The sequence below is a fragment of the Panicum virgatum genome, chromosome 9N, assembly GCF_016808335.1.
Source record: "Panicum virgatum strain AP13 chromosome 9N, P.virgatum_v5, whole genome shotgun sequence".
Taxonomy (NCBI): Eukaryota; Viridiplantae; Streptophyta; class Magnoliopsida; order Poales; family Poaceae; genus Panicum; species Panicum virgatum.
Genome location: NC_053153.1, coordinates 63,016,661 through 63,043,800, shown reverse-complemented (window position 1 = coordinate 63,043,800; position 27,140 = coordinate 63,016,661). Strand labels below are relative to the sequence as shown.

Genomic DNA, 27,140 nt, shown 5'->3' with positions numbered 1-27,140 from the left:
CATCACCTCAAATCCGAGCCATTCATAATGCCTCAATTTTCACTAGGTCAATCACATTGACCATGCAAACTTTGCACTTGAGAAGACTGCATCTACACATGACCTCGATCTGTTGGTTCAATCTGCTGACTATGCACACAGTTAGTCCCGATGGTGATTCCAGCCGGTAGGGACATGTCGTATGCATAACAGAGAAAGAACACAAACTAATCTTTTGTCACATGCCGCGCAATCAACTCGCTCCAGTTTTAACCCCTTATGACCAATTGATCTAATCAAACCGTGCAAAAATAATAGATCCAATCTACTACAACAACATATCACCTATATGCAAAAGATCCAGACCAAAAACTACGCAAGATGGCTCTGGTACCACTGTAGGGAAACGGGTAGGCTACGCTAGCATCACTACCGCATATACCCAAGATACTTGCGAGTAGAAGATCATAGATCGTTACCACTAGACGCGCAGCGCAGCGGAAGAAGTCGCGCGTCGATGTAGAGGAAGTAGTCGATCACGTCCCACGAACCAAACTCCTCTTACTTGATCCCAGCAGCCGATCAGCGCAGCAGTCGCAGCAGCGCTTCCACGGAGTCCACACGTATGGGGATGAAACGCCGGGCGTCGGTGTGCTAGCACCGCACGCACGGCAAGGGCGGCGGCCGAGAGAGAGGGAGGGGCGGCGGCTAGGGAGGTGGCGCAGCTCAGGGTCTCGCCCCCCTAGCCCCTCCCTCATATATATAGGGCGTACTAATGGGCTTCTATCTCATAGGCCCATTAGTAACCCTAATCCCTCTTGGATCAATATCCTTTTGGGCCTTTAAACCGTATTGTGATGATGGGCTCTTGAGCATATCACCAACACACAGTCCACACACTGCCGATCTCAGTAGCGAGGGGCGTACAACGATCGACACCGACACCGACACCGGTGGCCGTAATCGAGCCATCACGGCTGGACGCATGCAAATCCAGATACTAGGCCAGCACCGATCCGAGTGTACAATGCCAGCTCCAATCATATCGAGCACCCATCGCTCTTCAATTTTGATGGTACACACCCGTGTCCTGCATCCCGCCCGCCCGATGATGATGGAGCTACCAGCACCGTCGCCGACGACATCCTTCCTCGCCGTCGTGCTCGCCGCCGCTCTCTTCCTCGTGTCCATCCTCCGCCTCCGCGGGCGCGCCGCGCGCAACTACAACCTCCCGCCGGGCCCCCGGCCGTGGCCGGTGATCGGCAACCTGGACCTGCTCGGCCCGCTCCCGCACCACTCCGCCCACAACCTCTCCGCGCGGCACGGCCTGCTCATGTCGCTCCGGCTCGGCTCCTTCCCCGCCGTCGTCGCCTCGTCACCCGACATGGCCAGGTTCTTCCTCAAGACCCGCGACCTGGCGTTCGTGGACCGCCTCCGGACGGCCGCCGGCAAGTACATCTCCTACAACTACTCCGGCCTCTTCTCCTCGCCCTACGGCGCGTCCTGGCGTCAGGGGCGGAAGCTCTGGCAGGCCGAGCTCTTCAACGCGAGGCGGCTCGCGTCGCTCGAGCACGTCCGCGGCGAGGAGGTGAGCTCCATGCTCAGCGACCTGCGCGCCGCTGCTGCGGCGGTGGCGGCCGGCGGCGGGCGCGCGGAGGCGGTGGCGCTCAGGGAGCACCTGTTCATGGTGAACCTCAACGTCATCTCGCGCATGGTGCTGGGCAGGAAGTTCATCGTCGACGGGGCTGGCTCGCCGTTCACGCCTGAGGAGTTCAGGTGGATGATCGATGAGATATTCTTTCTCCACGGCGTGCTCAACGTCGGGGACGTGATCCCGTGGCTCGGCTGGCTGGACCCGCAGGGGTACGTCAAGAGGATGAAGAGGTTGGCCAAGATGGTTGATCGGTTCCTGGAGCAAGTGCTGGACGAGCACAACGAGCGGCGGCGGCGCGAGGGCGAGGGGTTCCTTGCCAGGGACATGGTGGACGTGCTTCTCGAGCTCGCCGACGACCCTAACCTCGAGGTCCCCATCCACCGGGACTGTGTCAAGGGGTTCATTCTAGTAAGTATAGTCTATTTTCGCTCACCATGGTAACTAGTCCTAGCTGGTTATTAGAAATTGCCAATGGCGGCGTACGTACGTGCTCACGCACGGCACGCATGACCTCATCGACGGCGGCACGGATACCTCGGCGGTGACCGTCGAGTGGGCCTTGTCGGAGCTCTTGAGGAACCCCGACGTCCTTGCCAAGGCCACCGAGGAGCTGGACCGTGTCATCGGCCGCGGCCGCCTCGTGGTGGAGGAAGACATGCCGAATGTTGGGATCTCTACTTTGTAGATGCTCAGACAGGGAGCATGAACAGTAAGAAAGGTGGCAATGAAAGTAAGTGTCGAACTCCAACAATGATCAGAAAATTTAACCCTTTACACTGTGGAGAGAGGGGGCTATTTATACCCCTAGCCCTCGGCCATGTTTTCCTAAATTGCCCCCTCCCAACTCATTTACAACTCACTCTCAGCCGGTTCCGGGGTAAAATTACAAGGTGAGAGGTTTACAAATCCGACCTTCTCACATATTCGGTACGTGTACAACTCCGACCTTCTTACATATTCACGTTTTACTCACATGTCTTCAGTCGACGAAGGTTACAATGACCTTCGGGTACCTCCGGGAGTTTGAGCCATGAAGGTTCCATCATCGATTGACCAGCCGCCATCGTTCCCGGCTGTGGGCTCTTTTTCCAAAGGTCTTGATCTTCGAGTTTATGCTTCCGGGTGGCCGTTCGTCACCTTCGGCACGATGGAGGCGGTACCCTTCGGACCGAAGGCCTTGGTGTTTGCGCTTGCACTTCTGGGCAGCCAACCGTTACCTTCGGCCTTCAGAAGGTGATATCCTTCGGCCCGAAGGTTATGGTCCTCGAGCTTGCGCTTCTTAGTATTCATCCGATACCTTCGGGTATGCTTGGCTCCATTCCTTTGTGGCCCTGCAAAAAGGTTAGGGAGCATTTCCGAGGGTGAGGGCTTGACCCGAAGGTCCAGTCCCCAATAGTAGCCCCTCGAGGGCGAGGTCCGAAGCCGACGGTCCGAACCCTTGTTAATGAAGAAGATTGTGTGTAACCTTCGGGAAGCTCCCGAGGAAAAACGTCTCCCGAACTGTCGGCTGCAACGGTCGGTTTTTGTTGTGTATGTGTCGTTGTCTGATTGCGCCGCTTGGGCTGCCGTCTCCTCGGTTTTACCACTGGAACTGTTCCTTTTAACCACCTATATAAGCGGAGGAGAGGGGGGGTAAAACCTGTGCCCTCTCGAGCTTTGCTATCCTTTGTCGCTTTTTGCTATAAAGCGTCTTGTCCGAAGTTTCTTGTTTCGTGCGTGGTGAAGCTGCTTGTTTTCCTCGATGTAAGTAACTTTACGGCTCTTGGCTCGCACTAAACAGACAGCAAGGTTGATCGAAGATTCGTTTGTGTATTTGTTTATAATTTGACTTTGTTTTTTATTTATTTTTGTAGTTATGGCATTCATTAAGAGGGAAGTTCTCCATACAGACTCTGGTCCAGCTTCCGAAGGAGAGGCGGGTGGTTCGCAGCCTTCTTAGCAGCAGCAGTCCAGCGAGAGCCTTTCGGCTGTTTCTGCGGATGTGTCAGAACTGATGGCTCCAGAGAAACGTAAGACTCTACTTTTCGAGCCCTCTGTCGTATCTCAGAGCATGATAGACTTCTACGTTACGAAGGGCTATTTCGCCGAGGGGGTTTGTCGCCCTCCGGGGGCAGAATTGATTCCTGTACGGGAGACCGGCGAGGTTGTGGTCTTTAAGGATTTTTTTACAGCGGGACTGAGACTTCCGATGGATCCAATAGTGCCGAAGCTTTTGGAGCCATTCAACGTGAAGCTACACCATTTCACTCCGAACGGGATTGTTACATTGTCCAAATTTTTGTGGGTAGTGCGGAGCTTCGGAGGGGAGGTGTCTGTGGATGCGTTTTGCATGCTTTTACAGCTGCACTGCCAGCCTCGTAAGGTCTATGTAGATGATGATGCCGAGCTTAGCGAGGTTCAGAACGGCTGCTGCACCTTCGTTCCTCGTAAGCCGAACAAAAGGACTGGCCTGTTGAAGGTTATGCTCTCGACAGCTTACAAGAACAAGTGGGAGGGGAACTGGTTGGGATACTGGTTTTACGCGAAGATTGGGTTCCCCGATCCCGAAGGTTCTAGTGAGGAGAAGTATCTTCTTGCTTCGGACATTGAGGTGTTCGATCACGTTTATCAGCCTGCCTTTAGCAAACGAGGGCCAGGTTTCAAGTCATGTCTTGAAGCTTTCATGATGGCTTGCCAAGTTTGTGGTGGCCGGGATGCTGTCGAGGAATTTCTGGCTGCCAAGGTTTGGCCACTGGCTGCTGGCTGGTCTCCGTTGAGGTTCGATCGCAAGCGCTTTGCTGTCTTGAAGTACGATGTGACTTCTCCGGTTTTTGGGCTTCGGAGACCCGAAGGTGCCAGTGACGAAGTTATTGTTGATGAGCTAGAGCGTCGGGCTACGGAGATTTTGGGGCCATGGAACAAAAAGGAGTACCATTCTTTGGTGGAGGTGTGTGGAGCGAACCTTCGGTTGAACCGTTGCCTAGCTGAGATGGGCATCGCTTACGAGCCTCGGCCGGTCCAGGCTAACGCCGTTCCAAGGATGACGCCGCCGGGGAATGTAGGTTCGGAGGTTCCTGAGGCGAAGTCCAAAGGGAAGGCTAAGGCGGAGGTTGCGGGGAGCTCCAAGGCTACCGGTACACGGGGGCGTGGTCGCGGTCGGAAACCCTCGAGCATGAAGGTTTCAGTTGCGCGGGCTGAGAGCGCCAAGAGAAAGGCGCAAGATGAGGAGGTTTCTACGGGCGACAGCGGTACGCCCTCATTTATGGAAGTGCTCATGGGGACGGTGGGCGGGGAGATTGTAGTTCCCGAAGGGAGGCTTTTTAGATCCCGTTATGATCTTAGCGATGAGTACAGGACCATGCTTTTTGGTTCTGGCTGTCGGGTTGAGGTGGCGAAAGCGTTGATTAATCTTCATTGTTCATCCGAAGGTACGATGAAACGCCGGAGGATTCAGAGCCTCGTCAAGACTGGGGCCAGGCCTACGGACCTTCCGAAGCCGCCCGTGCCGAAGGGGGCTGCTTCGACAGCCGATGTTTTGAAGGACTCGGCTCCGGCGCCGAAGGACGCACCGCCTGTTCTTGCTGTGAACATCGAGGAGGGGGAGATCTTGGTCGGTGAGACGCTGATGGCGCTCAGGGGTGGAGAGGCTCGTGGAGGTTCCTCTGTTCCTCCTTCGGACAAAGAGGTGGAGGCTTTGGAGGGGATGACCTTCGACGAGTCTGGTAAGTTTCACCTACTTGGCTTTTCCTGATTTCCTAGCTCGTTCGCCGCTTCCGAGGGGGTTTTGTTTTTGTTATTTTCTGCAGCTGTATCGGCGTCGATGCAGCAGCTCTTGGCCGTGATGCATGGTCCTGGCGCTACTGGGATTCTCCCTCCCGAAAAAGGTGTGTGGTCTTTTTTATTTTTGTCTCTTGAATGATTTTTAGTGTTCCCGAAGGTGATTCTGTTTTTGATCCAGGATGTAATGCAGCCGTTGCAGAGGCGTCTACCTCCGACGCTGCTTTCATCGTAGCTGAGCTGAGCAAGAAGCTTGCCCACGCCAGCCGAGCTTTGATGCAGAAGGCCAAAGCGGATGCTGACCTTCGGGCGGCGAGTGCCGCCGAAAGACTGGGTTTGACTGACAAGCTCCGGCAGGCTGAGGCTGAAATTCTCGTTCTGAAGGACGAGAACCAGCAACTGAAAGCCAGGTGTTCGAGGCTAGAGTCTGTTGCTTCAGATAACGAGAAGGTTCTGGAGAGCCTTCGAAGGACCGTGGAGGGGGATGCAAACGAGAAAGCTGAACTTAAGAGTAGGATCTCCGAGCTGGAGTGGGTTCTTGCTAAATTGACTGAACTCGAGTGGGTTTTACCCGAGGTTGCCAGACGAGCTGAAGGGGTTTACCAGGAGTACAAGAAGGCTCTTTCTGCCCTTGGCGCGGAGCCTTTGCCCTTGCCTGAGCCAGTCGAAGGTCCTCAAGTTTTCTTCCTACTTTTGGATTGGCTGCTGTCCGAGTTTGAAGGCCTCGGTGAGGTGATGAGCATTGCTAATGACAACGCGGCCTCTGTCTCCTTCGAGGGACTTGTTTGAAATCTTCTTCGTGCCGGCGCAGTTGACCTTGCCCGACTCGATGATTTTCAGTATGTACCCTACGAAGGTTTGGCAGCGGAGGTGGGAAGAATTCAAGAGGTGAAGGCTGCGTTTTTTTGAGCGTTTTTGGGAATCTTCTGGCAAAGTTGTCGTTCGGACTCTGGCTGCCGCAGCTGCTGGGGTAGGGTTGGTTCCAGCAACCTTTTTTTGTTTTTCCTTTTGTTTTGCTATTAATTGATTTCGTCTCTTTGGTGTAGGAGGCGACTCCTGATCGGCCTTCGGGGATCGACGGGACACCCGAGGACAGCAGGACTCCTTCAAGACGCGATGGGAACGTATCGCCGAGGGCTCAGGTCTAAAGATTGGCTTGTGGGGAATTGTTTTGAGGACTTGGAAATTTTTGTAAATATTCCCATACTGCAGGATGCAAACAGTGCTAGGGTGTTGATGAGCTGGGAGGCTTTCAGCCTTGCTCATCCTGGATGCAGCGTTGCAGAGTACTTATGCTGGTCCGGTCGTGATTCGTTGTAACTTTTGTTTTGTTGTCTGAACGCTAGCTTCGCGAAGCTTTTCAAAGTGTATAATATTCATTCTGTGCGTATCCTTCGATTTGTCCTTCTGGAAGCAATCTTTGAGATGTTTTGTTCTTATCCTTCGAGGTGCTCTGAAATGTGCATCCTTCGAGATGCTTTGATCTGTGCATCCTTCGAGATGCTTTTATTTGTGCATCCTTCGAGATGCTTTGTTTGCATCCTTCGGGGTGTTCTGATATTTGCATCCTTCGAGATGCTTTGATGTGTGCATCCTTCGAGATGCTTTGATGTGTGCAACCTTCGAGATGTTTTGATGAGTGCATCCCTCGAGATGCTTTGTTCTCATTCTTCGGGATGTTCTGATATTTGCATCCTTCGAGATGCTTTGATGTGTGCATCCTTCGAGATGCTTTGATGTGTGCATCCTTCGAGATGTTTTGATGAGTGCATCCCTCGAGATGCTTTGTTCTCATTCTTCGGGATGTTCTGATATGTGCATCCTTCGAGGTGCTTTGTTACACTTCGTTATTGGTGTTACGTTTCCTATATTCTTCGGCTTCGTTAGTGGTGTTAGGACCCTAGGAGTTAAGTGCGAGAGGAATTTTTAAGAAAAACGTCTCCCCCCCTTTCTCGCACTTGGTTCGCTGGTGTCCCTATTTCGAAGGTTGGGGGTTGGTGCTTTTTTGTTAGTACTTGTTGCCATAAGAGGCAATGCGCGCAAATTTTTTTTTTAAAATGTCTCCCCCCTTACCTGCGCGTTGTTGTCTCATGGGATTGTCGAATGATGGATGCCGAGGGTTCGGAAAGAAAAAACGTCTCCCCCCTTTCTGGCATCCGTCTTTCGATTTTTTCGAGTTGCTTTTTTGCTGTAGGTTTTTTTGTTCGGACCACTTGTAAGGTCGAAGTCCCTACGTTTTCGCACTTATTATGCGTTTGCTTTTTTGCCGAAGGTTTTTGGTTCGGACCATTTGTAGGACCGAGAAATGCGACCAGAGGGGGGGTGAATGGGAGCGAATTCAAATTATCGCGATCAAAAACTTTGGCTCAAGTTCCAAGTGCGCACCCCAACCCTAGAGTCCTAGGCGAAGTGTGGAGTAGCTACGGAGGAGCTACACCAACACAATAAAGCCCTAGGAACCCACATAACCAAACACTGAAGCAAACGCGAAGAAACAGCACAAGATTCAGCACGGTATACTAACACCGGTTGAACCGACGTATACAGCTTGAATACGTCGGTCTAACCGGTGATACAGAGCCGGCAGCAGCAAACAGCAAGCACCGGTTGATCCGACGCCCTGGTTTGAATAGCATCGATTCAACCGGTAAGCGACGCCGGTTTAACCGACAAAATCAGAGACTAACGTCGGTGCAGTTATCCAGAGGGGCAACAAAACGCACCAAAACTGTGCTGTGAGCACCGGTTAAACCGACGTGCACCAACTGCCAAAGCCGAGTGCGGAGCACCTGTTCAACCGGTGGTAAGAAAAGTCGATACGCCGGTTAAACGATCCAAAACAGCACACATAGAAGCAACACCAGATAAACCGATGCTCTAGAGAGAGAAAGCACTGGTGCAATCCAACAACACGCAGAAAACCCCAACGAGCAAGAAAGCTACTCACCGGTTGAAACGACGACCTCGAACTCGAGCGTCGGTTTAACCGGTGTTAGGAGGAAATTCAGTCCAAGCCCAGAAACACGGTTTTCCTCTCGGCTCGATCGAAAACTCAAAGTTCAAGGGATCAAATCAAGTCCAAACCTTACCAAATTTTGTAGGCATGATCACAAAGGGCTTGTGAACATGTCCGCGCAAGGAATTGATGAATCACTCCATGGTTTGGGAGGAATCACAGGTTAGGTGAACAAAAGCGGGGTTTTCTCTAGAGACGCAAAGAGCTCAAGAGCATCGATCCTAATGAGCACGTGATTTTCAGAGGTCTTGCACTAGACAAGAAAGATTAGAATCACGTCAAAGAGCTCAAAGGACAACACCAATCTCGCCCTTCATGATCAAACAAACGAAATCACAAACGTCACAACCAAACCATGAAGCGTAAGAGATTGAAAACTTACTCAAAATCCCAGAGGGCACAAGGAGGGTAAGGCCTCCTTTCCCACGAAAATTCAGTGCAAGATGTTCACAAATCCATGGCTAGATCCTACCCCTAGAGAAGAAAAGGGAGGAAGAACCTGAGAGAGAGCATCGAGGGCGCCTGGCTTCTTTTCTTCTATTATATCCAGCTCTCCCTTCCCAGGAGAGGAGGGCGCTCATTTTTGTCCAGGCGCCACCCACTCCCTCTACCCCTTTGCTTCTCCTCCAAGCCTTTCTCCAAAGACTAAAATACCCCTAAGTATTAGAATTAAACTAGAAGGCCCTTAGGGGCAAAACCGGAAAAGATACATTGAAGACCATCCAACGGCTGCGACGACTTGGAGTAGTTTGCTTCGACTCGACGCAATTCCTCTGATGTCGCCACGCGTCCTTCTGGAATCTTCACGGGGGCAGTTTTGGGAAAATTACCGAAACCGAGTTCGGGGGCGGTTTTGGAGGAACCGCCAAACCTTCCCGCGCGATGTTTCCGGCACACCCGCCAAGCCTGACGACGCCACGTGTCCGACCTCCCGCCGGAACCTCTCCGACTTGGCCGACGTCGACGCATCCCAGCCATTGGTTTTTCCCGAGCTACCAACAAACTCCACGCCGTCCCGCCTTGGCGCTAGGAGTGGATCGCAACACGGCCCAGCAGTGGCCCAAGCATCTGGGCCGCCCTTCTCCACCGCACGGTCGTTCGGTCAGGCCTCCAACGCCACCGCAAGGTCTCCCGCCCCCGCATGGTCGTCGAGCTCCAAGACACCGCAACGCCGCCGCATGGTCCATCGGCACGCGCCTTGCTCTTGTCCAAACCATCGCGCTGCCACCGTGCCATCCGTGTACCTGCACACCACAGACCAAGAACTGGCGCAATCTCCACAGAGTCGCGACTATACACAGTTAGTCCACTCCAAGTGTTGGCAATCACTCATCACACCAAGGAGCACGCCTCCACTGCCTCTCAATCTCCCCCTTGATGAGTGCATTGTCAACACCACACCCCACACGGGCACTGGTGAAAGAAAAGGATAACCGAAAAAGAAATAGAAAACAAAGAGAGCTAACTCAAGTGATCAAAAGCGAATGAAAGCCAGAAAAGATCACGTGAAGATAGCAAGGCCAAAAGAGTCAGCCCCCAAGACCAGGGCAACGGCTCGACGCACTGACTCCAAAACATGCTTGACCCCTCAAGAAAGAGGCAAAGCTCAACACAGCCAAGCATGTGCAAAGCTGGTCCCTCCAGAAAGAGGCAAGGCTCAACACAACCAGCAAAGAGCATGAAAAAGCTCAAAAACTCCCCCTGAAATGCAGCTCCCCCTCACTATGCAACTCTCCCCCGATGTGTGCACACTCAAAGACAGGAATTCTCCACAATCCCACCGCCTAAGGTAGCAGAGACACAAAACTCTCCCCCTAGACCAAACACCAATCTCTCCGACAATCTCCAACCTCTCTCCCTTGTTGACAAGGCACACACCAAGGTACCTCCCCCTGTCTAGATGCTCCCCCTGGAAATATGCCATGAAGTGCTATGCATGCGTGCCTAAAAAGCTTCCAGGTACAGAACAAGAGCATTTGCAAGGGTAGAAACAGTACAGCATATGAGGGTGCATATACAAAGACAATGCATGGAGAAGCTCATAAGAATATATCTATACAGATCATGAGCAAGCATTTGTCATTTGTAAAAGAAAAAGCATCACCAGAAGGACCTAGCATACTAGAAGGTAAACAAGCATGCTAGAGCTAGCAAGAACATACAGGTGAGCTAACCAAAGCATATCACAACAACTGCCGCTCAACCAACTGAAAACTCTGAAATTCTCAACAAGAAGAGGTGCCAGGGGTTGAAAACTTGCAAGTGCTTAACTTAGCAAATGTGCCAAGCCTAGGTCAAGGACCATCAGAAGCTTAAGACAACACTCTCAATCATCCACAGCCTTGTCCAAGTTCTCCAGAGGAGCAATCTCGGTACAAGATCAGTGGTGCAAGCAATCCCACCTGGATCTTTTCACTCAGATCGAAACATGATATACCAAATGTTGGATTTTTGAAATTTATTATCAATTAAAAACACACCAACAGGAAACAAGAGAGGGCATCTTGTTGCATATGATAGCAAAGGACATAGCCACTAAGCATGAAACAAGATAGCATAAGCATACAAGCCTACACATGCTAGTAGCAGATCCTGAAGGTGACCATGTTTTATGATTTTCAAAGAATAAAATAGCTAAGCTCAGAGCCAATATACAACATATTCAAAGGAGCTAGCTACACATGGTCAAAGCATATATACAACTCATAGCATAGCACAAGGCACAAGCAAATGCAGATATCATACATGAGAATCTTAGTGCAAGTGTAATGCATATGAGCAAATGTTATGCAAAAAGGTATGTACACAAAAATGCAAGAAAAAGCAAAAAGAAAGGAAGAACCAATCCTAAACTACAGAAACAACTATCCAACTCAAAATGGGTAGCACACACCAAGCTCTCCCCGCAAGCGAGCATAGGCGGCTTGTTCTAGGGGCTTGGTCAGGATGTCGGCTACTTGATTATCAGTGGATACATGGGTCAGCTCTACATCACCATTCTCATAAATGATCTCTCAGGAAGTGGAACCTCACGTCTATATGCTTGGAGCGAGAGTGTAGGACGGGGTTCTTGGCTAAGCTTATGGCTGATGTGCTGTCAATGAAAATGGGAACTCTGCCATAGTTAGGCCATAATCACTGAGAGTGTGTCTCATCCAAAGGATCTGGGAACAGCAACTAGCGGCAGCAATGTATTCGGCTTCTGTGGTGGAAAGAGCTACACTAGTTTGCTTGCGGGCAGACCAAGACACAAGAGAAGTTCCAAGAAACTGATAGGTGCCTGAAGTCGACTTGCGATCAACTCGACACCCACCATGATCAGCATCAGAAAAGCCAACCAACGCAAGAGAAGAGGAAGAAGAGTACCAAAGGCCAAACTCAGGAGTGTAGCGGAGGTACCTGAAAATCCTCTTCACAGTGTTCCTGTGAGAAGTGCGTGGAGAAGCCTGGAACCTCGCGCAGAGACAGACCGCGAACTGGATGTCGGGTCTGGTGACCGTCAAGTATAGGAGTGAGCCGATCATGCTCCTGTACTCCTTCTGATCCACAACAACACCTTCAGTGTCCTCATCCAGCGCCATAGAAGTGCCCATAGGAGTCGGCATGGGACTGAGGTCCCCGAAGTCGAACTTCTTGAGCATGTCCTTGGTGTACTTGGCCTGGTGGACGAAGGTGCCATCCCGGGTTTGCTTGATGTGCAACCCGAGGAAGAACTGAAGCTCACCCATCATAGACATCTCAAACTCCATGCTCATATCATCAGAAAAACTAGAAACAAGAGAGTGAGATGAGCCACCAAAGATAATATCATCCACGTAAATCTGAACCAACAGGAAATCAGTGTAATGCCTGAGGAGAAACAAAGTCTTATCTACCGATCCCATGACAAACCCCTGCTTAAGCAAAAAGGCTCTCAACCTCGCATACCAGGCTCTAGGGGCTTGTTTCAGACCATACAAAGCCTTCTGAAGCTTGAAGACTCGGTCTGGAAACTTGGGACTCTCAAAGCCAGGAGGTTGCTTCACATAGACCTCCTCCTCTATGAACCCGTTCAAGAAGGCACTCTTCACATCCATCTGATACAGCTTGAACCCTTTCGAAGCTGCATAGGCTAAAAAGATCCGGATGGCCTCTAAACGAGCTACAGGAGCAAAGGTCTCCTCGTAATCTATCCCCTCCTACTGACTGTAACCTTGAGCTACTAACCTAGCCTTGTTCCTCACAACCATCCCATCCTCACCCTGTTTGTTCTTGAAGACCCACTTGGTACCTATCGGGTGGCAATCTGGTGGAGGCTCTACAAGGACCCAGACAAGGTTTCGCTCAAAGTTTTCTAGCTCCTCATGTATGGCATTGACCCAGTTAGAATCAGATAAAGCGTGTCCAACATCTTTGGGCTCAAAGGTGGCTACGAAAGCAGAGTGAGCACAGAAAGCGATAGAGGTAACCTTCGACCGCGTCTGAACTCCATGGTGAAGGTCCCCGAGTATCCGCTCTGGAGGATGATCCCATAGGGCTTGGTGGTGTACTCGTTGAGGTGAAGTCACCTCGCCACCGCCCTCAGCATGGGTCCTGGAAGAAGAGCCTTGAGCTGGACGTGGATCGGCCGTAGTCGAAGCTGTGGGGAGCGGGCCGCCATCGTCGTCAGAACTCGAATCTCCAGGAAGTGGGCCTGCAGCCGGCGCAGGGACACCACCATCACCCTCAAAGGCCTCAGGCTCATCCTCATCCTCGAAGATGTCCTGGCCAACCTCATCATCACCTGCACACTCCAAAGAAGCAGACAAGGAAGGAGTGGACTCGTCGAAGGTTACATTACAAGTTTCGACGATCCGGTTAGTCTCAAGAATAAGAACACCATAGCCTCTAGATTGAAGAGCATAGCCAAGAAAAATGCCATCAGAGCTCCTAGACTCGAACTTATCAAGATTTCCCTCCTTCAGAATAAAGCATCTGCAACCAAAAGCACGCAGGTGGGACACTCTAGGCTGTCGACCAAACTGCAACTCATACGAAGTCTTCTTCATGAATGAGCGAAGGAAGATGTGGTTGGCAACATAGCATGTGGTGTTGATTGCCTCGGCCCAAAAACGCCTAGGAGTCCTATGCTCATCGAGCATCGTCTTGGCCATCTCCACTAGGGTCCGATTTTTGCATTCAACCACGCCATTCTGTGGAGGAACATAAGGAGAGGAGTACTGGTGATCAAGACCAAAGCCACGACAGATGTCATCAAAATGAGCGTTCTTAAATTCAGAGCCATTATCACTACGGATAGCCCTCATGGCATGTGGAAGCTTGTTCTGTAGCCTCAAGGCAAGGTCTCGAAAGTACTGAAAAGCCTCATCCTTAGTCTCCAAGAAGAAAACCCAAGAGTACCGAGAAAAATCGTCAACGATCACAAGAATGTACCACTTCCCACCGACAGAGCACACATGAGTAGGACCAACAGTGTCCATGTGAAGAAGCTCGCCAGGGTGCGATGTCATCACCTGATTCACAGGTGGGTGCGGAAGGGAAACCATCTTCTCGTGACGACACGGGTGACAAACAAGGTCCTTGTCTAACTTGAGCTTGGGCAATCCTCGGATCAAATCAAGTGAGCTGAGCCTAACTAGTAGGTCAAAACTCAAGTGACCAAGCCTCCTATGCCACTTCTAGAGCTCAGAAGACTGACCAGTCACCAGACAGCAAGAGGTGCTAGAAGAAGATCCAGAAAAGTCAATGAGAAAAACACGACCAAAAGGAACAATGCCGCAAACAAATTCCCCTCTGGAATCAAGAACACGCGAGCATCCTCTCTTGAAACTCACCTCATACCCATCATCAAGAAGTTACAAAATAGAAAGCAGATTAAACCCAAGTTTATCAACAAGAGCAACCTCTCTCAGGGTGAAATCGTCAGAAACCCGAATAGCGCCAACTCCACGTACCTTTCCTCTGCTGTTATCCCCGAAGGTGATGTACTCTTTGTCCTTCATCGGGGTGAGGCTGGAGAACCATCTGTGACTTCCGGTCATGTGGCGCAAACAACCAGAGTCCATGAGCCATATGTCCTCCAGGCCTCGAGTGTCCTGCTCAGTAGGAAGAGAAAGAGCGGGCAAATGGCCCGACACTGGGGTTAGCATAGAAAGAAGCAAACCAGTGTCGTGCCATCTGCTCGAAAGCAGGGTAAGTATCCTCAAACGAAAACTGTGGCTGGCAACCACCACGCTGACGAAAACGTGGTGCGCCTCCACCACCAAAGCTTCGGCCACGCTGACCACCACCGAAAGCACGGTGTGGAACAGGACCGGCGAAACCACCAACAGAAGCGCGGTAACCACTGCCACCTCTCCCTCCTCCACCTACACGACGTGGCCTGGCATCCCGCCTCTGCCCACATCGAGCTGGAGCGTGTCCACCTGTAGACTGGTGGAACACCTCCGGAGCGCGCCTCTCAGACTGCTTGCGCTCAAGCCTCAACCTCCAAAAGCAAAACTCTGCCATGTGACCCTCCCTTTCGCACCACTCACACTGGTAAGGTTCTCTCTTGTGTGTAGGCTGTGGTATAGGTGCTGGGGCTCCCTGAGGTACTCTGGGGGGCTGAGTCCTCACCTTGGGCTTAGGAATTGGCTTACCACTAGGAGGGAGTGTATCCAGTCAGTTCTTGAGGTGGTTAGGCTTGAGAACCCACACTGGATTCTTAGGTGGAGCTTTAGGTGGCTCAGTGAGGATTCCATCCTTAACTGGTGCTGGCTTAGGAACTGGTGAAGCTGTGGAAGAAGAAAGTGCATTCACACTCGGCTCAAGCATCTCACCAATCTTTCCATAGGGTTGGACAAAATCAGCTGGAGTAAAAGCAAAACCAACCCCCACACCATCAGGACGCTTAAACTGCTGAACCATCATGCCCAACTGAGGCTCACGGGTGGACACCCAACTGAGAATCTCCCGAAGATGGGAGTTCTCCTCCTCCATCCGGGTCTTGTCCTTCCGTGCCTCCTCAATCTCAGAGATCAGACTTGGGCACACAGTACAATCAGTAGAGCAAGAGCTAGGGACTACGGATTTCTCCAACTTCCTCAAGGCAGCATTCTTCTCCTTAAGCTCTTCTCTAAGGGCTGGGCACTCCTTACAAGCACCCAAGAGGGTAGGCTGGGACTTGAGCTCGTCCAAGGCCTTCTTGCCCTCCTCGAGCTTGAGCAAGTTCTCATCATACTTGCTCCTGAGCTCGGAAAGGTCAGACATCAAGCCGATGCACTGACTGCACTTATCCTCCTCAACACAATCCTCCACAATAGGGGCAGACTGAGCAATCTCTAAAGCTAGTTTAACTTCCTTCAGCTCCTGTCTCAAAGCTCTAAACTGCCTCTTACCATCCATAATGATCAAGTCCTGATTATCTAGAGCAGTGTAAAGATCCTCCAACTCCTCAGGAGTGGGGTGCTCAGGACGTACCTCAGAGCTTGGCTCTGGCTGAGGTGCAGGTTTTGCAGTGGTGGAAGGAGTTCCGTCGGCGTCGGAGTCGATGGCCATGGTGCAGAAACCGGCCGCCTTCCCAGCATGGAGGCAAAGGCCAGTGAAGCCCTCCGTGGCCTTCTTCTTGGAGCTCCGCTTCTTCTCGCCGCGGTGGTGTGAGTCAGTGTCGCTGGAGCTGGATGAAGACGAAGACGTCGAGCTCTGACTGGTGGAGGAGTGATCCTCACTCTGGGCGACGAACGCCTGCTTGCTCTTGTACTTGCCGACGTTCTTCTTCTTCCGCTCGTGGTGCCGCTTGGAGCTTCCGCCCTTCTTCTTGTGGGAGTCCCCACTCTTGTGCTTGTGGCGGTGCTCGCGGTACTCCTCGTGCCTGGAGCGGTCATCATCATCCCTGGAACTCTTCTTCTTGGGGCACTCGGCGGCGAAGTGGCCGGTCTGGCCGCAGTTGAAGCAGGTCTTCGCTCATGCTTGTCTGTTGTTGAAGGCACGCTGGAACTTGTGGATGATCAATGCAAACTCCTCGTTCCCAAGCACCTCTAACTGCTCATCTGTCACAGACACAAGTGAAGACAAGCAAAAACCTCTAAGAGAGGGGTCAGAGTTAGCTCCAGAGTTGCCTACCAGGGCCATAGACTTGGAGGCGGAGGCATCACCATGATTGCCTTCCATCTTAGCTTGAGAGAGCTTCTCCACCTCCGAAGCCTTGAGCTTACTGAACAGCTCATCCACGGTGAGGGTCTCATAGCTAGCAGACTCTATGATAGTCTGGACCTTCACCTCCCAGACCTTGCGATCAAGAGCATAGAGAAGCTTCATAGCCTTCTCATGATCGGAGTAGGCCTGGGTGCCCTGTGGCTGGTTCGCACGCACCTTGTTCACAATCGACTGAAAACGACTGAACATGGTGTCGATGCTCTCACCCGGCAACTGAGAAAATTTCTCGTACTCCCGCCGGTGAGTCTCATATAGCCTCGACTTGACATGGTTGGTTCATTCATGGAAATTGGCCAACCGTGTCCAGATCTCCCGGGCTGTGAGAAGGTCGCTGACACGATCGAACTCAGGACGAGAGAGACAGGCTATGAGAGCGTTGTACGCCTTGCTATTGACCTCATGTCTCCTAACTTGAAGCTCGGTCGTGCGGACCGCAAGGTTCACATAATCAGGGTCCACGCAAATCTCCCAGACCTCGGAACCTAGACTCAAAAGATAGGCACGCATGCGCACCTTCCAATAGTCGTAATCAGATCCATCAAAGATTGGGGGTTTGCCCGGTGAACCCATGGTCGCACAACGGTTTCGAACCGGAGAAGGCTATAGAGAAACCGTCCCTGCTCTGATACCAATTGTAGGACCGAGAAATGCGACCAGAGGGGGGGTGAATGGGAGCGAATTCAAATTATCGCGATCAAAAACTTTGGCTCAAGTTCCAAGTGTGCACCCCAACCCTAGAGTCCAAGGCGAAGTGTGGAGTAGCTACGGAGGAGATACACCAACACAAGAAAGCCCTAGGAACCCACATAACCAAACACGGAAGCAAACGCGAAGAAACAGCACAATATTCAGCACGGTATACTAACACCGGTTGAACCGACGTATACAGCTTGAATACGTCGGTCTAACCGGTGATACAGAGCCGGCAACAGCAAACAGCAAGCACCGGTTTGATCCGACGCCCTGGTTTGAATAGCGTCGGTTCAACCGGTAAGCAACGCCGGTTTAACCGACAAAATCAGAGACTGACGTCGGTGTAGTTGTCCAGAGGGGCAAAAAAACACACCAAAACCGTGCTGTGAGCACCGGTTAAACCGACGTGCACCAACTGTCAAAGCGAAGTGTAGAGCACCTGTTCAACCGGTGGTAAGAAAAGTTGATACGCCGGTTAAATGATCCAAAACAGCACACATAGAAGCAACACCGGATAAACCGATGCTCTAGAGAGAGAAAGCACCGGTGCAATCCAACAACACGCAGAAAACCCCAAGGAGCGAGAAAGCTACTCACCGGTTGAACCGACGACCTCGAACTCGAGCGTCGGTTTAACCGGTGTTAGGAGGAAATTCAGTCCAAGCCCAGAAACTCTATTTTCCTCTCGGCTCGATCCAAAACTCAAAGTTCAAGGGATCAAATCAAGTCCAAACCTTACCAAATTTTGTAGGCATGATCACAAAGGGCTTGTGAACATGTCCGCGCAAGGAATTGATGAATCACTCCATGGTTTGGGAGGAATCGCAGGTTAGGTGAACAAAAGCGGGGTTTTCTCTAGAGACGCAAAGAGCTCAAGAGCATCGATCCTAACGAGCACGTGATTTTCAGAGGTCTTGCACTAGACAAGAAAGATTAGAATCATGTCAAAGAGCTCAAAGGACAACACCAATCTCGCCCTTCATTATCAAACAAACGAAATCACAAATGTCACAACCAAACCATGAAGCGTAAGAGATTGAAAACTTACTCAAAATCCCAAAGGGCACAAGGAGGGTAAGGCCTCCTTTCCCACGAAAATTCAGTGCAAGATGTCACAAATCCATGGCTAGATCCTACCCCTAGAGAAGAAAAGGGAGGAAGAACCTGAGAGAGAGAGCAACGAGGGCGCCTGGCTTCTTTTCTTCTATTATATCCAGCACTCCCTTCCCAGGAGAGGAGGGCGCTCCTTTTTGTCCAAGCGCCACCCACTCAATCTCCCCCTTTGCTTCTCCTCCAAGCCTTTCTCCAAAGACTAAAATACCCCTAAGTGCTAGAATTAAACTAGAAGGCCCTTAGGGGCAAAACCGGAAAAGATACATTGAAGACCATCCAACGGCTGCGACGACTTGGAGTAGTTTGCTTCGACTCGACGCAATTCCTCTGATGTCGCCACGCCTCCTTCTGGAATCTTCACGGGGGCAGTTTTGGGAAAACTGCCGAAACCGAGTTCGGGGCGGTTTTGGAGGAACCGCCAAACCTTCCCGCGCGATGTTTCCGGCACACCCGCCAAGCCTGACGTCGCCACGTGTCCGACCTCCCGCCGGAACCTCTCCGACTTGGCCGACGTCGACGCATCCCAGCCATTGGTTTTTCCCGAGCTACCAACAAACTCCACACCGTCCCGCCTTGGTGCCAGGAGTGGATCGCAACACGGCCCAGCAGTGGCCCAAGCATCTAGGCCGCCCTTCTCCACCGCACGGTCGTTCGGTCAGGCCTCCAATGCCACCGCAAGGTCTCCCGCCTCCGCATGGTCGTCGAGCTCCAAGACACCGCAACGCCGCCGCATGGTCCATCGGCACGCGCCTCGCTCTTGTCCAAACCATCTCGCTGCCACCGTGCCATCCGTGTACCTGCACACCACAGACCAAGAACTAGTGCAATCTCCACAGAGTCGCGACTATACACAGTTAGTCCACTCCAAGTATTGGCAATCACTCATCACACCAAGGAGTAGGCCTCCACTGCCTCTCACCATTTGTAAGGCCGAAGCCCCTTGGCGTTTCTGCACTTGTTGTGCGTTTGCTTTTTTGCCGAAGGTTTTTTGGTTTGGACCATTTGTAAGGTCGAAGCCCCTTGGCGTTTTTGCACTTATTGAGCATTTGCTTTTTTGCCGAAGGTTTTTTGTTTCGCACTATTTGTAAGGTCGAAGCCCCTTGGCGTTTCTGCACTTGTTGTGCGTTTGCTTTTTTGCCGAAGGTTTTTTGGTTCGGACCATTTGTAAGGTCGAAGCCCCTTGGCGTTTTTGCACTTGTTGTGCGTTTGCTTTTATGCCGAAGGTTTTTGGTTAGGACCATTTGTAAGGTCGAAGCCCCTTGGCGTTTCTGCACTTATTGTGCGCTTGGATAAGTATGCAAAGTTTGCGGCTTCTGCGTACTTTGCTAACTTACTATTTTTGTGCAATATGTACATGCTTGCCGAAGCTTGCCTTTTGGGCTGCTTTGGCGAAGGTGACACTTGGTTTGGGGAAAATTCGTTGTATTGAGATAGTTTACGCTGGGTTCGCCTCATCAAAAACCTCACCTCCTGTGCAGAGTTTCCCCTTGTGAGGAAAAGAGTATGACCCGTTTACATTGTATGAAATAACTGAAAATAAATGCGAAGGTCCGCGATCGCTTATAGCTTCGCGATGCGTCCTTTTTACAAACTTAAATGTAGTATTTTTTGAGGCTGTCGGCATTCCAAGGATGCTGCAGCTCATTGCCTTCGGCGTCGAACAAGTGATATGACCCTGGCCTGTTGCTTTTGATTACAAGGAATGGTCCTTCCCACTTGGGTTGTAGTTTGCCGGTGGTTTCGGCATTTGGCTTCCTTTTCAAGACCCAGTCTCCGACTGCGATGTCCTTTTTCACTATTTTCTTGTCTCTCCACTTCGTTGTTTCTTGTTGATACTTTTCTAGATTTTCCGAAGCTTGCAGGATGTCTAGCTCTATGAGGTCTTTCTCCTTAGAGGGTGTGCCCTCGACTTGATGGGTCACCCTTAGGCTTCGATTCTTAAGCTCTTCTGGTGTCATTGCTTCGGCACCATATAGTAGTCTGAATGGAGTGAACTTGGTGGTTCTTGATTCTGATGTGTTGTGGGACCAGATGACCTTCGGTAGTTCATCTACCCACTTGCCCTTTTTCTGATCGAACAAGCACTTCTTAATGCTGCCGAAGACGATGCAGTTGGCCCTTTCGATAGCCCCGTTGGATTGTGGGTGGTACACCGAAGCAAAGATTACCTTTGTGCCAATATTGTAACAGAATTCTCTGAAGAGCTGTGAGTCGAACTGTTTTCCGTTATCGACGGTGATCTCCCTTGGGACCCCGAACTTGCAGATGATGTTCTGCCAAAAGAATTTTCTGATTGTTTCCGATGTGATGTTGATGAGTGGCTTGGCTTCGATCCATTTTGTAAAGTACTCAACAGCAACTGTTCCGTACTTGTAATTGCCTTGAGCTGTGGGTAGAGGGCCCACTAGATCAATTTCCCATCTTTGAAGAGGCCAGGTGGGGGGTATCAGCTGAATTGGCTCCGAAGGATTTGTGGACTTCGGGCCCATCATTTGGCATGCTTGGCATGTTTTCACCATGTGTTGAGTAACCTTCAGGGCTATTGGCCAAAAGAATCCTTGCCTGAAGGCTTTGGAGACAAGTTGTCTGAAGCCAATGTGAGATCCGCAAGACTCGGAGTGTATTTTCTTGAGAAGCTCGATTCTTTCGGTCGTTGAGATGCACTTTAACCATGGGCTGGTTACACCTGACTTGAATAATTCTCCTTCGGAGATAACGTAGCCCCTCGCTCTTTGGAACATTTTCTTTTCCTCTTTCTCATCTGGCAGCTCAATTTTTCCCCGAAGGTACTCCATTATAGGTGTTCTCCAATCTTCGGCTGAGATGACTGAGATTTGTTTTTCTTTCTTTGGCTTGACCGAAGGTTCTGTGATTTCTTCGAAAAATACATCTGATGGTAACTGCTCTTTTCTTGATGCTGCCTTTGCTAGTTTGTCTGCTTCGTCGTTCATGTGCCTCGGGATATGAACGATGTCGAAGCCTTTGAAATATTTCTCCATGGATCTGACTGCATCAAGGTACTGGATAAGCTCGGGTTTTCTTGCCTCTGAGTCCTTTTCGATGTGATCTCTGACAGCCTTCGAGTCTGTTTTGACTATGAAGTTTTGGTGACCAAGGGCTTTCATTTTGCGTAATCCCAGGAGCAAGGCTTCGTACTTGGTTGTGTTGTTTGTTGATGATTCTAGTTTGCCGAAGGTAAGTCGTGCTGCGTATCTTGTTTTTGCTCCCGAAGGAGACTCTATGATTGCAGCAATGCCCGCTCCATCGTTACACCAAGCCCATCGCAATGCACGATCCAAGTTTCAGTCGAAGGTTCCTCCTTGAATGTTGGGGATGTCCAATCAGCAATGAAATCTACTAATACTTGTGATTTAATGGCTGTTCTTCTTTCGAAGTCTATATAGAACTCCGATAGCTCCGAAGCCCATTTTGCAATTCTTACTGAGGCCTCTCTGTTGCTGAACAAGTCATGCAAGGGTTGATCTATTACCACGATTATCTTGTGAGCTTCGAAATAGTGTCGAAGCTTCCTGGCAGACATGACTACTGCATATGCGATTTTTTCTAGCTCTGAGTACAGGAGCTTCGAGCCTGCGAGAGCTTCAGATATGAAATAAACAGGTAGTTGTTTCTTTTTTCCTTCGCTCTCTCTCTTGAGCACGAGCGCTGCGCTGACGGCAGAGTAGGATGCTGCGATGTATAGGAGCAACACATCCTTCGGGTCAGGTGATGTCATTTTGACCATGTTCTGTAGGTGGTTTTTGAGCGCCTTGAGGGCTTCGCTTTGCTCAGGGCCCCACTCAAATTTGTTTGCGTTGCGAAGGACCTTAAAGAATGGTAGGCTTCGGTCTGCAGAGCGTGGGATGAATCTGTTTAGGGCTGCAATCCGCCCTGTAAGTTTTTGTACGTCCCTGATGGACTTTGGCTCCTCCATGTTCCAAAGAGCTTTTCCTTTGTCAGGGTTTGCTTTGATGCCCATGGTGGACACAAGGTATCCTAGCACCTTTCCTTTGTGAACTCCAAAAATGCACTTTTTGGGGTTCAAGGACAGTCCTGCTTTTCTTAAGCTTGCGAAGGTTTCGGCCAGGTCTGCCACGTGGTTGCTTCTTATTGAACTGGTTACAACAATGTCATCAACGTAAGCCAGGACATTCCTTCTAAGTTGATGCTCTAAGACTACAGAAGACATTCTTGAAAAAGACTGTCCTGCATTCTTTAGTCCTTCGGGCATCCTCACGAAGCAGTAGGTGCCGAAGGGGGTTATGAAACTTGTTTTTTTTCGTCCTCTTTTCTCATCTAGATCTGATGGTATCCAGAGAAATAGTCCAGTAGAGACATCAGTTGACTGTTTGCCGCATCATCGACGACTCTGTCGATTCTTGGCAATGGGAAATCATCCTTCGGACAAGCTTTATTGAGGTCAGTGAAGTCGATGCACATGTGCCATTTGCCATTCTTCTTTTTGACCGGCACAGTATTTGCCAGCCATGTTGGGTATTTGACTTCTCTAATGACATTTGCATCTAACAGTCTCTGGACTTCGGCCTTTACTGCTGCGACTTTTTCATCTGCCATTTTTTGAAGCTTCTGCTTCTTCGGCTTGATGTTTGGGTTGGTGTCCAGGCGGTGCTCGATGATGTCTCTGCTGACTCCCCGAAGGTCGTTGGCGGACCATGCAAAAACATCTTGGTTCTTGCGGAGAAACTCGAGAAGTTCTTTCTCCTCTTTAGGCTCTAGGGTTGCATTAATAGTCACCATTTTGTCTGGGAGGTGTTCATCGAGTGGGACCTTCTTGACTTCACAGTCTTCTTCGAAGGTTGCTTTCTCGCTGTCCCCTTTGAGCTTTTCGACTGTAACTGGCTTGGATTCAGTCCGAAGATTGTGCACATTTTTCTGTCCTGGGGTGTATCCCCGTTCAATGTCCCGCGCAAGTTGCTGGTCCCCGCGAACGGTGATGACCCCTGCTGGAGCTGGCATTTTCATGCACAAGTATAGTTGATGGACAATAGCTTCGAACTTGTTAATTGTTCCTCTTCCTAAGATTGCGCGGTATGGGTACGGCATTTCTACCACATCGAAGGTGATGTGCTCTGTTCTTGCGTTGGCCGTATCTCCGAAGGACACGGGGAGTGACAGTTTGCCAATTGCATTCACTCTCTTTCCTCCGAATCCCATTAAAGGGATTTCCGAAGGTTGAAGCAAGCTTCGGTCGATACCCATCTTATCGAAGGTATCAGAGAAGATGGTGTCTGCAGAACTGCCGGTGTCAACTAGTATCTTGCTAATCCTCCAGCTCTGGATGTTTGCCTCGATGACGAGAGCATCTGTGTGTGGGTAGCTGATGAGGTTGACATCTTCTTCAGAGAAGGTGATCGGAGAGTGTGACCACTGGGTTCTCTTGGTTGGACATTCGGAGACGATGCAATGGACTTGCCTGAAATAGTCTCTGTGTTGCCTCTTGTTTTCGAAGTCCAGGGTAGAACCTCCGGAGATGGGCATGATCATGCCGAAGGATGGTAGTGCCGCGGGTTGGCTGTTTGTGGTTTGGTTTTCTTGTTTTGGTGGCAGAGCTGGGGGTGGCGGTAGCTGCTCCTGAGTGGGTTGAGCTTGGGCTGTGGGTTGGATGGTTTGCGTTGTAAGGTTTGGCTGCGGCTGCCAGCTGTGGTTGTAGTTAAACATGGGTGGGCGGTATGCTTGTGTAAATGGTTGAGGTGGAACGAACGAAGGCTGTGTGTACTGTATTTGTTGAGGTTGTTGGGTCTGTGGCCATGTAGTGTGCCCAACTAGCTTGGCCTTTTTCTCGGCCTCCATTCTGTCAAGGGTCTTCTTCTTCTCCGGGCACTAGTTTGTTATGTGGTCGGAGTTAGATCCATGGAAGTGACAGAAGAATTTTTTGGGGTCATGCGAAGGTCCACGACCTCGGCCCCTTCCTCTGCCGCGATCTCTGCCTCGTGCCCCGGACGAAGGCTGCTTGTCGTTTGAGCGTTGGGGCTCTGGCTCTGGTGGTGTCACGAAGGGCTCGAATGTTATCTGATCCTCATCTTCGTGCGAAGTTTCCAGAGGTAAGATGAGCTGGTGAGCTGGCTGCTTATCTTGCTGCCATGTTTGCTGGTTGTACTTTTCAGCCTGACGCATGATTCTTCTTTGCTTGACCCTTCTGCGGTGGTCGGCGTCTGACTTTGCGTACTTTTCTGCTTCTGAATAAAGCTCCTCTAGAGTCCTCGGAGGCTCTCTTATGAGGTGGGAGGCAAGCTGACCAGGTAGGAGTCCCTCGATGCATTTTTCTATCGCATCTTTCTCTGGGAAGTTTGGAATTTGAGCCTTCTTTTGGACGAACCTCCGGAAGTAGTCATAGAGAGGCTCGCGGTCATGCTGGGGGCACTTGAAATCTTTGACAGTGTTGGTAGTCAGCCTTCTGAAGCCCTGGAAGTCCTGGAGGAGCCTTCCTTTCAGCTGATACCAGTTGTTGATTGATTGCGGAGGCATGTATGAATACCAGTTAGCCACAGAACCTTCGCAAGCCATGACGAAGGACTTGGCCATGGTGGAGTCGTCACCTCCGGCCGAAGCGATGGTTGCTTCGTAGGCCATGAGGAACTGAGTTGGATTTGTTGTGGCATTGTACTTGGGGAGTTGAGTTGGCTTGTAGCCAAGCGGCCATGAAGTTCGCTGCAAAGCGACTGAGAGTGGCGAGGTCGGGCCAAATGGTAGGTTGATCGGCTGTGGCCTTTGGTTCTCATTATGAGCGAAGGCTGTCTGGAGGATGACGCGGTTTTCTTGCTGGGAGGAACCTTCGGGCATTTCTTGGTATGCCCTCTGCAAGCTCTCAACTTCTGCCTCCATCTCTGCTAGCCTGCGCCTGGCCTCTGCTAGCTTGTTGGCTTGGTCCATTGCCCTCTTTTTGGTGGCAAGCTGGGCTTCGATGTTCTTTTTCTTCATTTCGAGGGCTTTGAGCTTGAGTGCAGTTTCTGTGAGTTGATGAGCTTCGGTGTTTTCAGTGTTATCAAACAGGTCTCCATGAGGAGCAAATTCGTTGTTGATGTCTTCCATTTGTGGGTTGGCTCCTTCGTGCTGCGGTTGAGGGCCGTCGAGGGTGCGGCCAGGCTCAGTGGAGGTGCTTGTGGTGCCGGCGGTGGCTTTCTTCTTCACTGGGGCCATCGAGGGTTGTCTTACGTGCTGGAACGGTGGGCGCCGCTGTTGGGATCTCTGCTTTGTAGATGCCCAGATAGGGAGCATGAACAGTAAGAAAGGTGGCAATGAAAGTAAGTGTCGAACTCCAACAATGATCAGAAAATTCAACCCTTTACACTGTGGAGAGAGGGGGCTATTTATACCCCTAGCCCTCGGCCAAGTTTTCCTAAATTGCCCCCTCCCAACTTATTTACAGCTCACTCTCAGCCGGTTCCGAGGTAAAATTACAAGGTGAGAGGTTTACAAATACGACCTTCTCACGTATTCGGTAGGTGTACAACTCCGACCTTCTTACATATTCACGTTTTACTCACATGTCTTCAGTCGAAGAAGGTTACAATGACCTTCGGGTACCTTCGGGAGTTTGAGCCATGAAGGTTCCATCATCGATTGACCAGCCGCCATTGTTCCCGGCCGCGGGCTCTTTTCCCGAAGGTCTTGATCTTCGAGTTTATGCTTCCGGGTGGCCGTTCGTCACCTTCGGCGCGATGGAGGCGGTACCCTTCGGACCGAAGGCCTTGGTGTTTGCGCTTGCACTTCTGGGCAGCCAACCGTTACCTTCGGCCTTCAGAAGGTGATATCTTTCGGCCCGAAGGTCATGGTCTTCGAGCTTGCGCTTCTTAGTATTCATCCGATACCTTCGGGTACGCTTGGCTCCATTCCTTTGTGGCCCTGCAAACAGGTTAGGGAGCATTTCCGAGGATGAGTGCTTGACCCGAAGGTCCAATCCCCAACACCGAACCTCCCCTACGTGGAGGCCGTCGTGAAGGAGACCATGCGTCTGCAACCTGTGGCACCGCTCCTGACGCCGCGGCTGTCCCGGGAGGACGTGTCCGTGGGCGGCTACGACATCCCGGTAGGCACGCGCATCCTCATCAACATCTGGGCCATCGGCCGCGACCCGGCCGTGTGGGAGGCTCCCATGGAGTTCCGGCCGGAGTGGTTTGTCGGCGGTGGCGGCGGTGTGGACGTGAAAGGGCAGGACTTCGAGCTGCTGCCGTTCGGGTCCGGCCGCCGGATGTGCCCCGGCATCGGCCTCGGACTCAAGATGGTGCACATGATCCTGGCGAACCTGCTGCACGCCTTCGCGTGGAGGCTCCCCGACGGTGTGGCGGCGGAGGAGCTGAGCATGGAGGAGACGTTCGGGCTGACCGTGCCCCGGAGGGTTCCACTTGAGGCCGTCGCCGAGCCGAAGCTCCCAGCTCACCTCTATGCTGTGCCCTGAGGCATGCAGATTTGGCCTCCACATGCGTATAAGACATGCATTGCATATGCCCTTGTGCTGATAAAACTTCGTCAAGACTCAAGACACCTCTATTGGCTCTATAGTACTACTACTCTATTGTTGTTTTATGTGCTGTAGTGGATTACGTGTAGTTTCACTAAATTTATGCATCCTATGTATTTTTAAGCCAAGCTATTGATAAGGTTACAGAAAAAATCTGGTTTACATCCTCAAATTATCACAAAAGTTTAATTTTCAACTTTAAACTACCGGATAACAAAGACCATCCAACTATTAAAACCGGACAAAATAAATTTATCACCTTAGGTGGGTTCGAG

The 27,140-nt window shown here is 51.0% G+C and overlaps 2 protein-coding genes across 4 annotated transcripts; both read left to right on the top strand.

Annotated features, from left to right (window-relative positions):
- Positions 1-1,093: 1,093 nt before the first annotated feature.
- Positions 1,094-27,018, top strand: LOC120692877 (trimethyltridecatetraene synthase-like). Its single transcript, XM_039976273.1, has 3 exons — positions 1,094-2,034; positions 2,135-2,297; positions 26,299-27,018. Exons 1-3 carry the CDS (start codon positions 1,094-1,096, stop codon positions 26,800-26,802), a joined length of 1,608 nt encoding a protein of 535 aa, XP_039832207.1. The 3' UTR covers positions 26,803-27,018.
- Positions 4,982-6,828, top strand: LOC120692878. 3 transcript variants are annotated; one of them, XM_039976275.1, is made up of 5 exons: positions 4,982-5,334; positions 5,419-5,496; positions 5,571-6,364; positions 6,436-6,531; positions 6,602-6,828. In XM_039976275.1, the coding sequence occupies exons 1-3, from the start codon at positions 5,046-5,048 to the stop codon at positions 6,176-6,178; spliced, it is 975 nt and encodes a 324-aa protein (XP_039832209.1). In that variant the 5' UTR covers positions 4,982-5,045; the 3' UTR covers positions 6,179-6,364; positions 6,436-6,531; positions 6,602-6,828. The 3 variants fall into 3 exon arrangements, with proteins under 3 accessions (XP_039832209.1, XP_039832210.1, XP_039832208.1); XM_039976276.1 differs by having other exon boundaries at positions 5,571-6,359; positions 6,436-6,828; XM_039976274.1 differs by having other exon boundaries at positions 6,436-6,828.
- Positions 27,019-27,140: the final 122 nt, after the last annotated feature.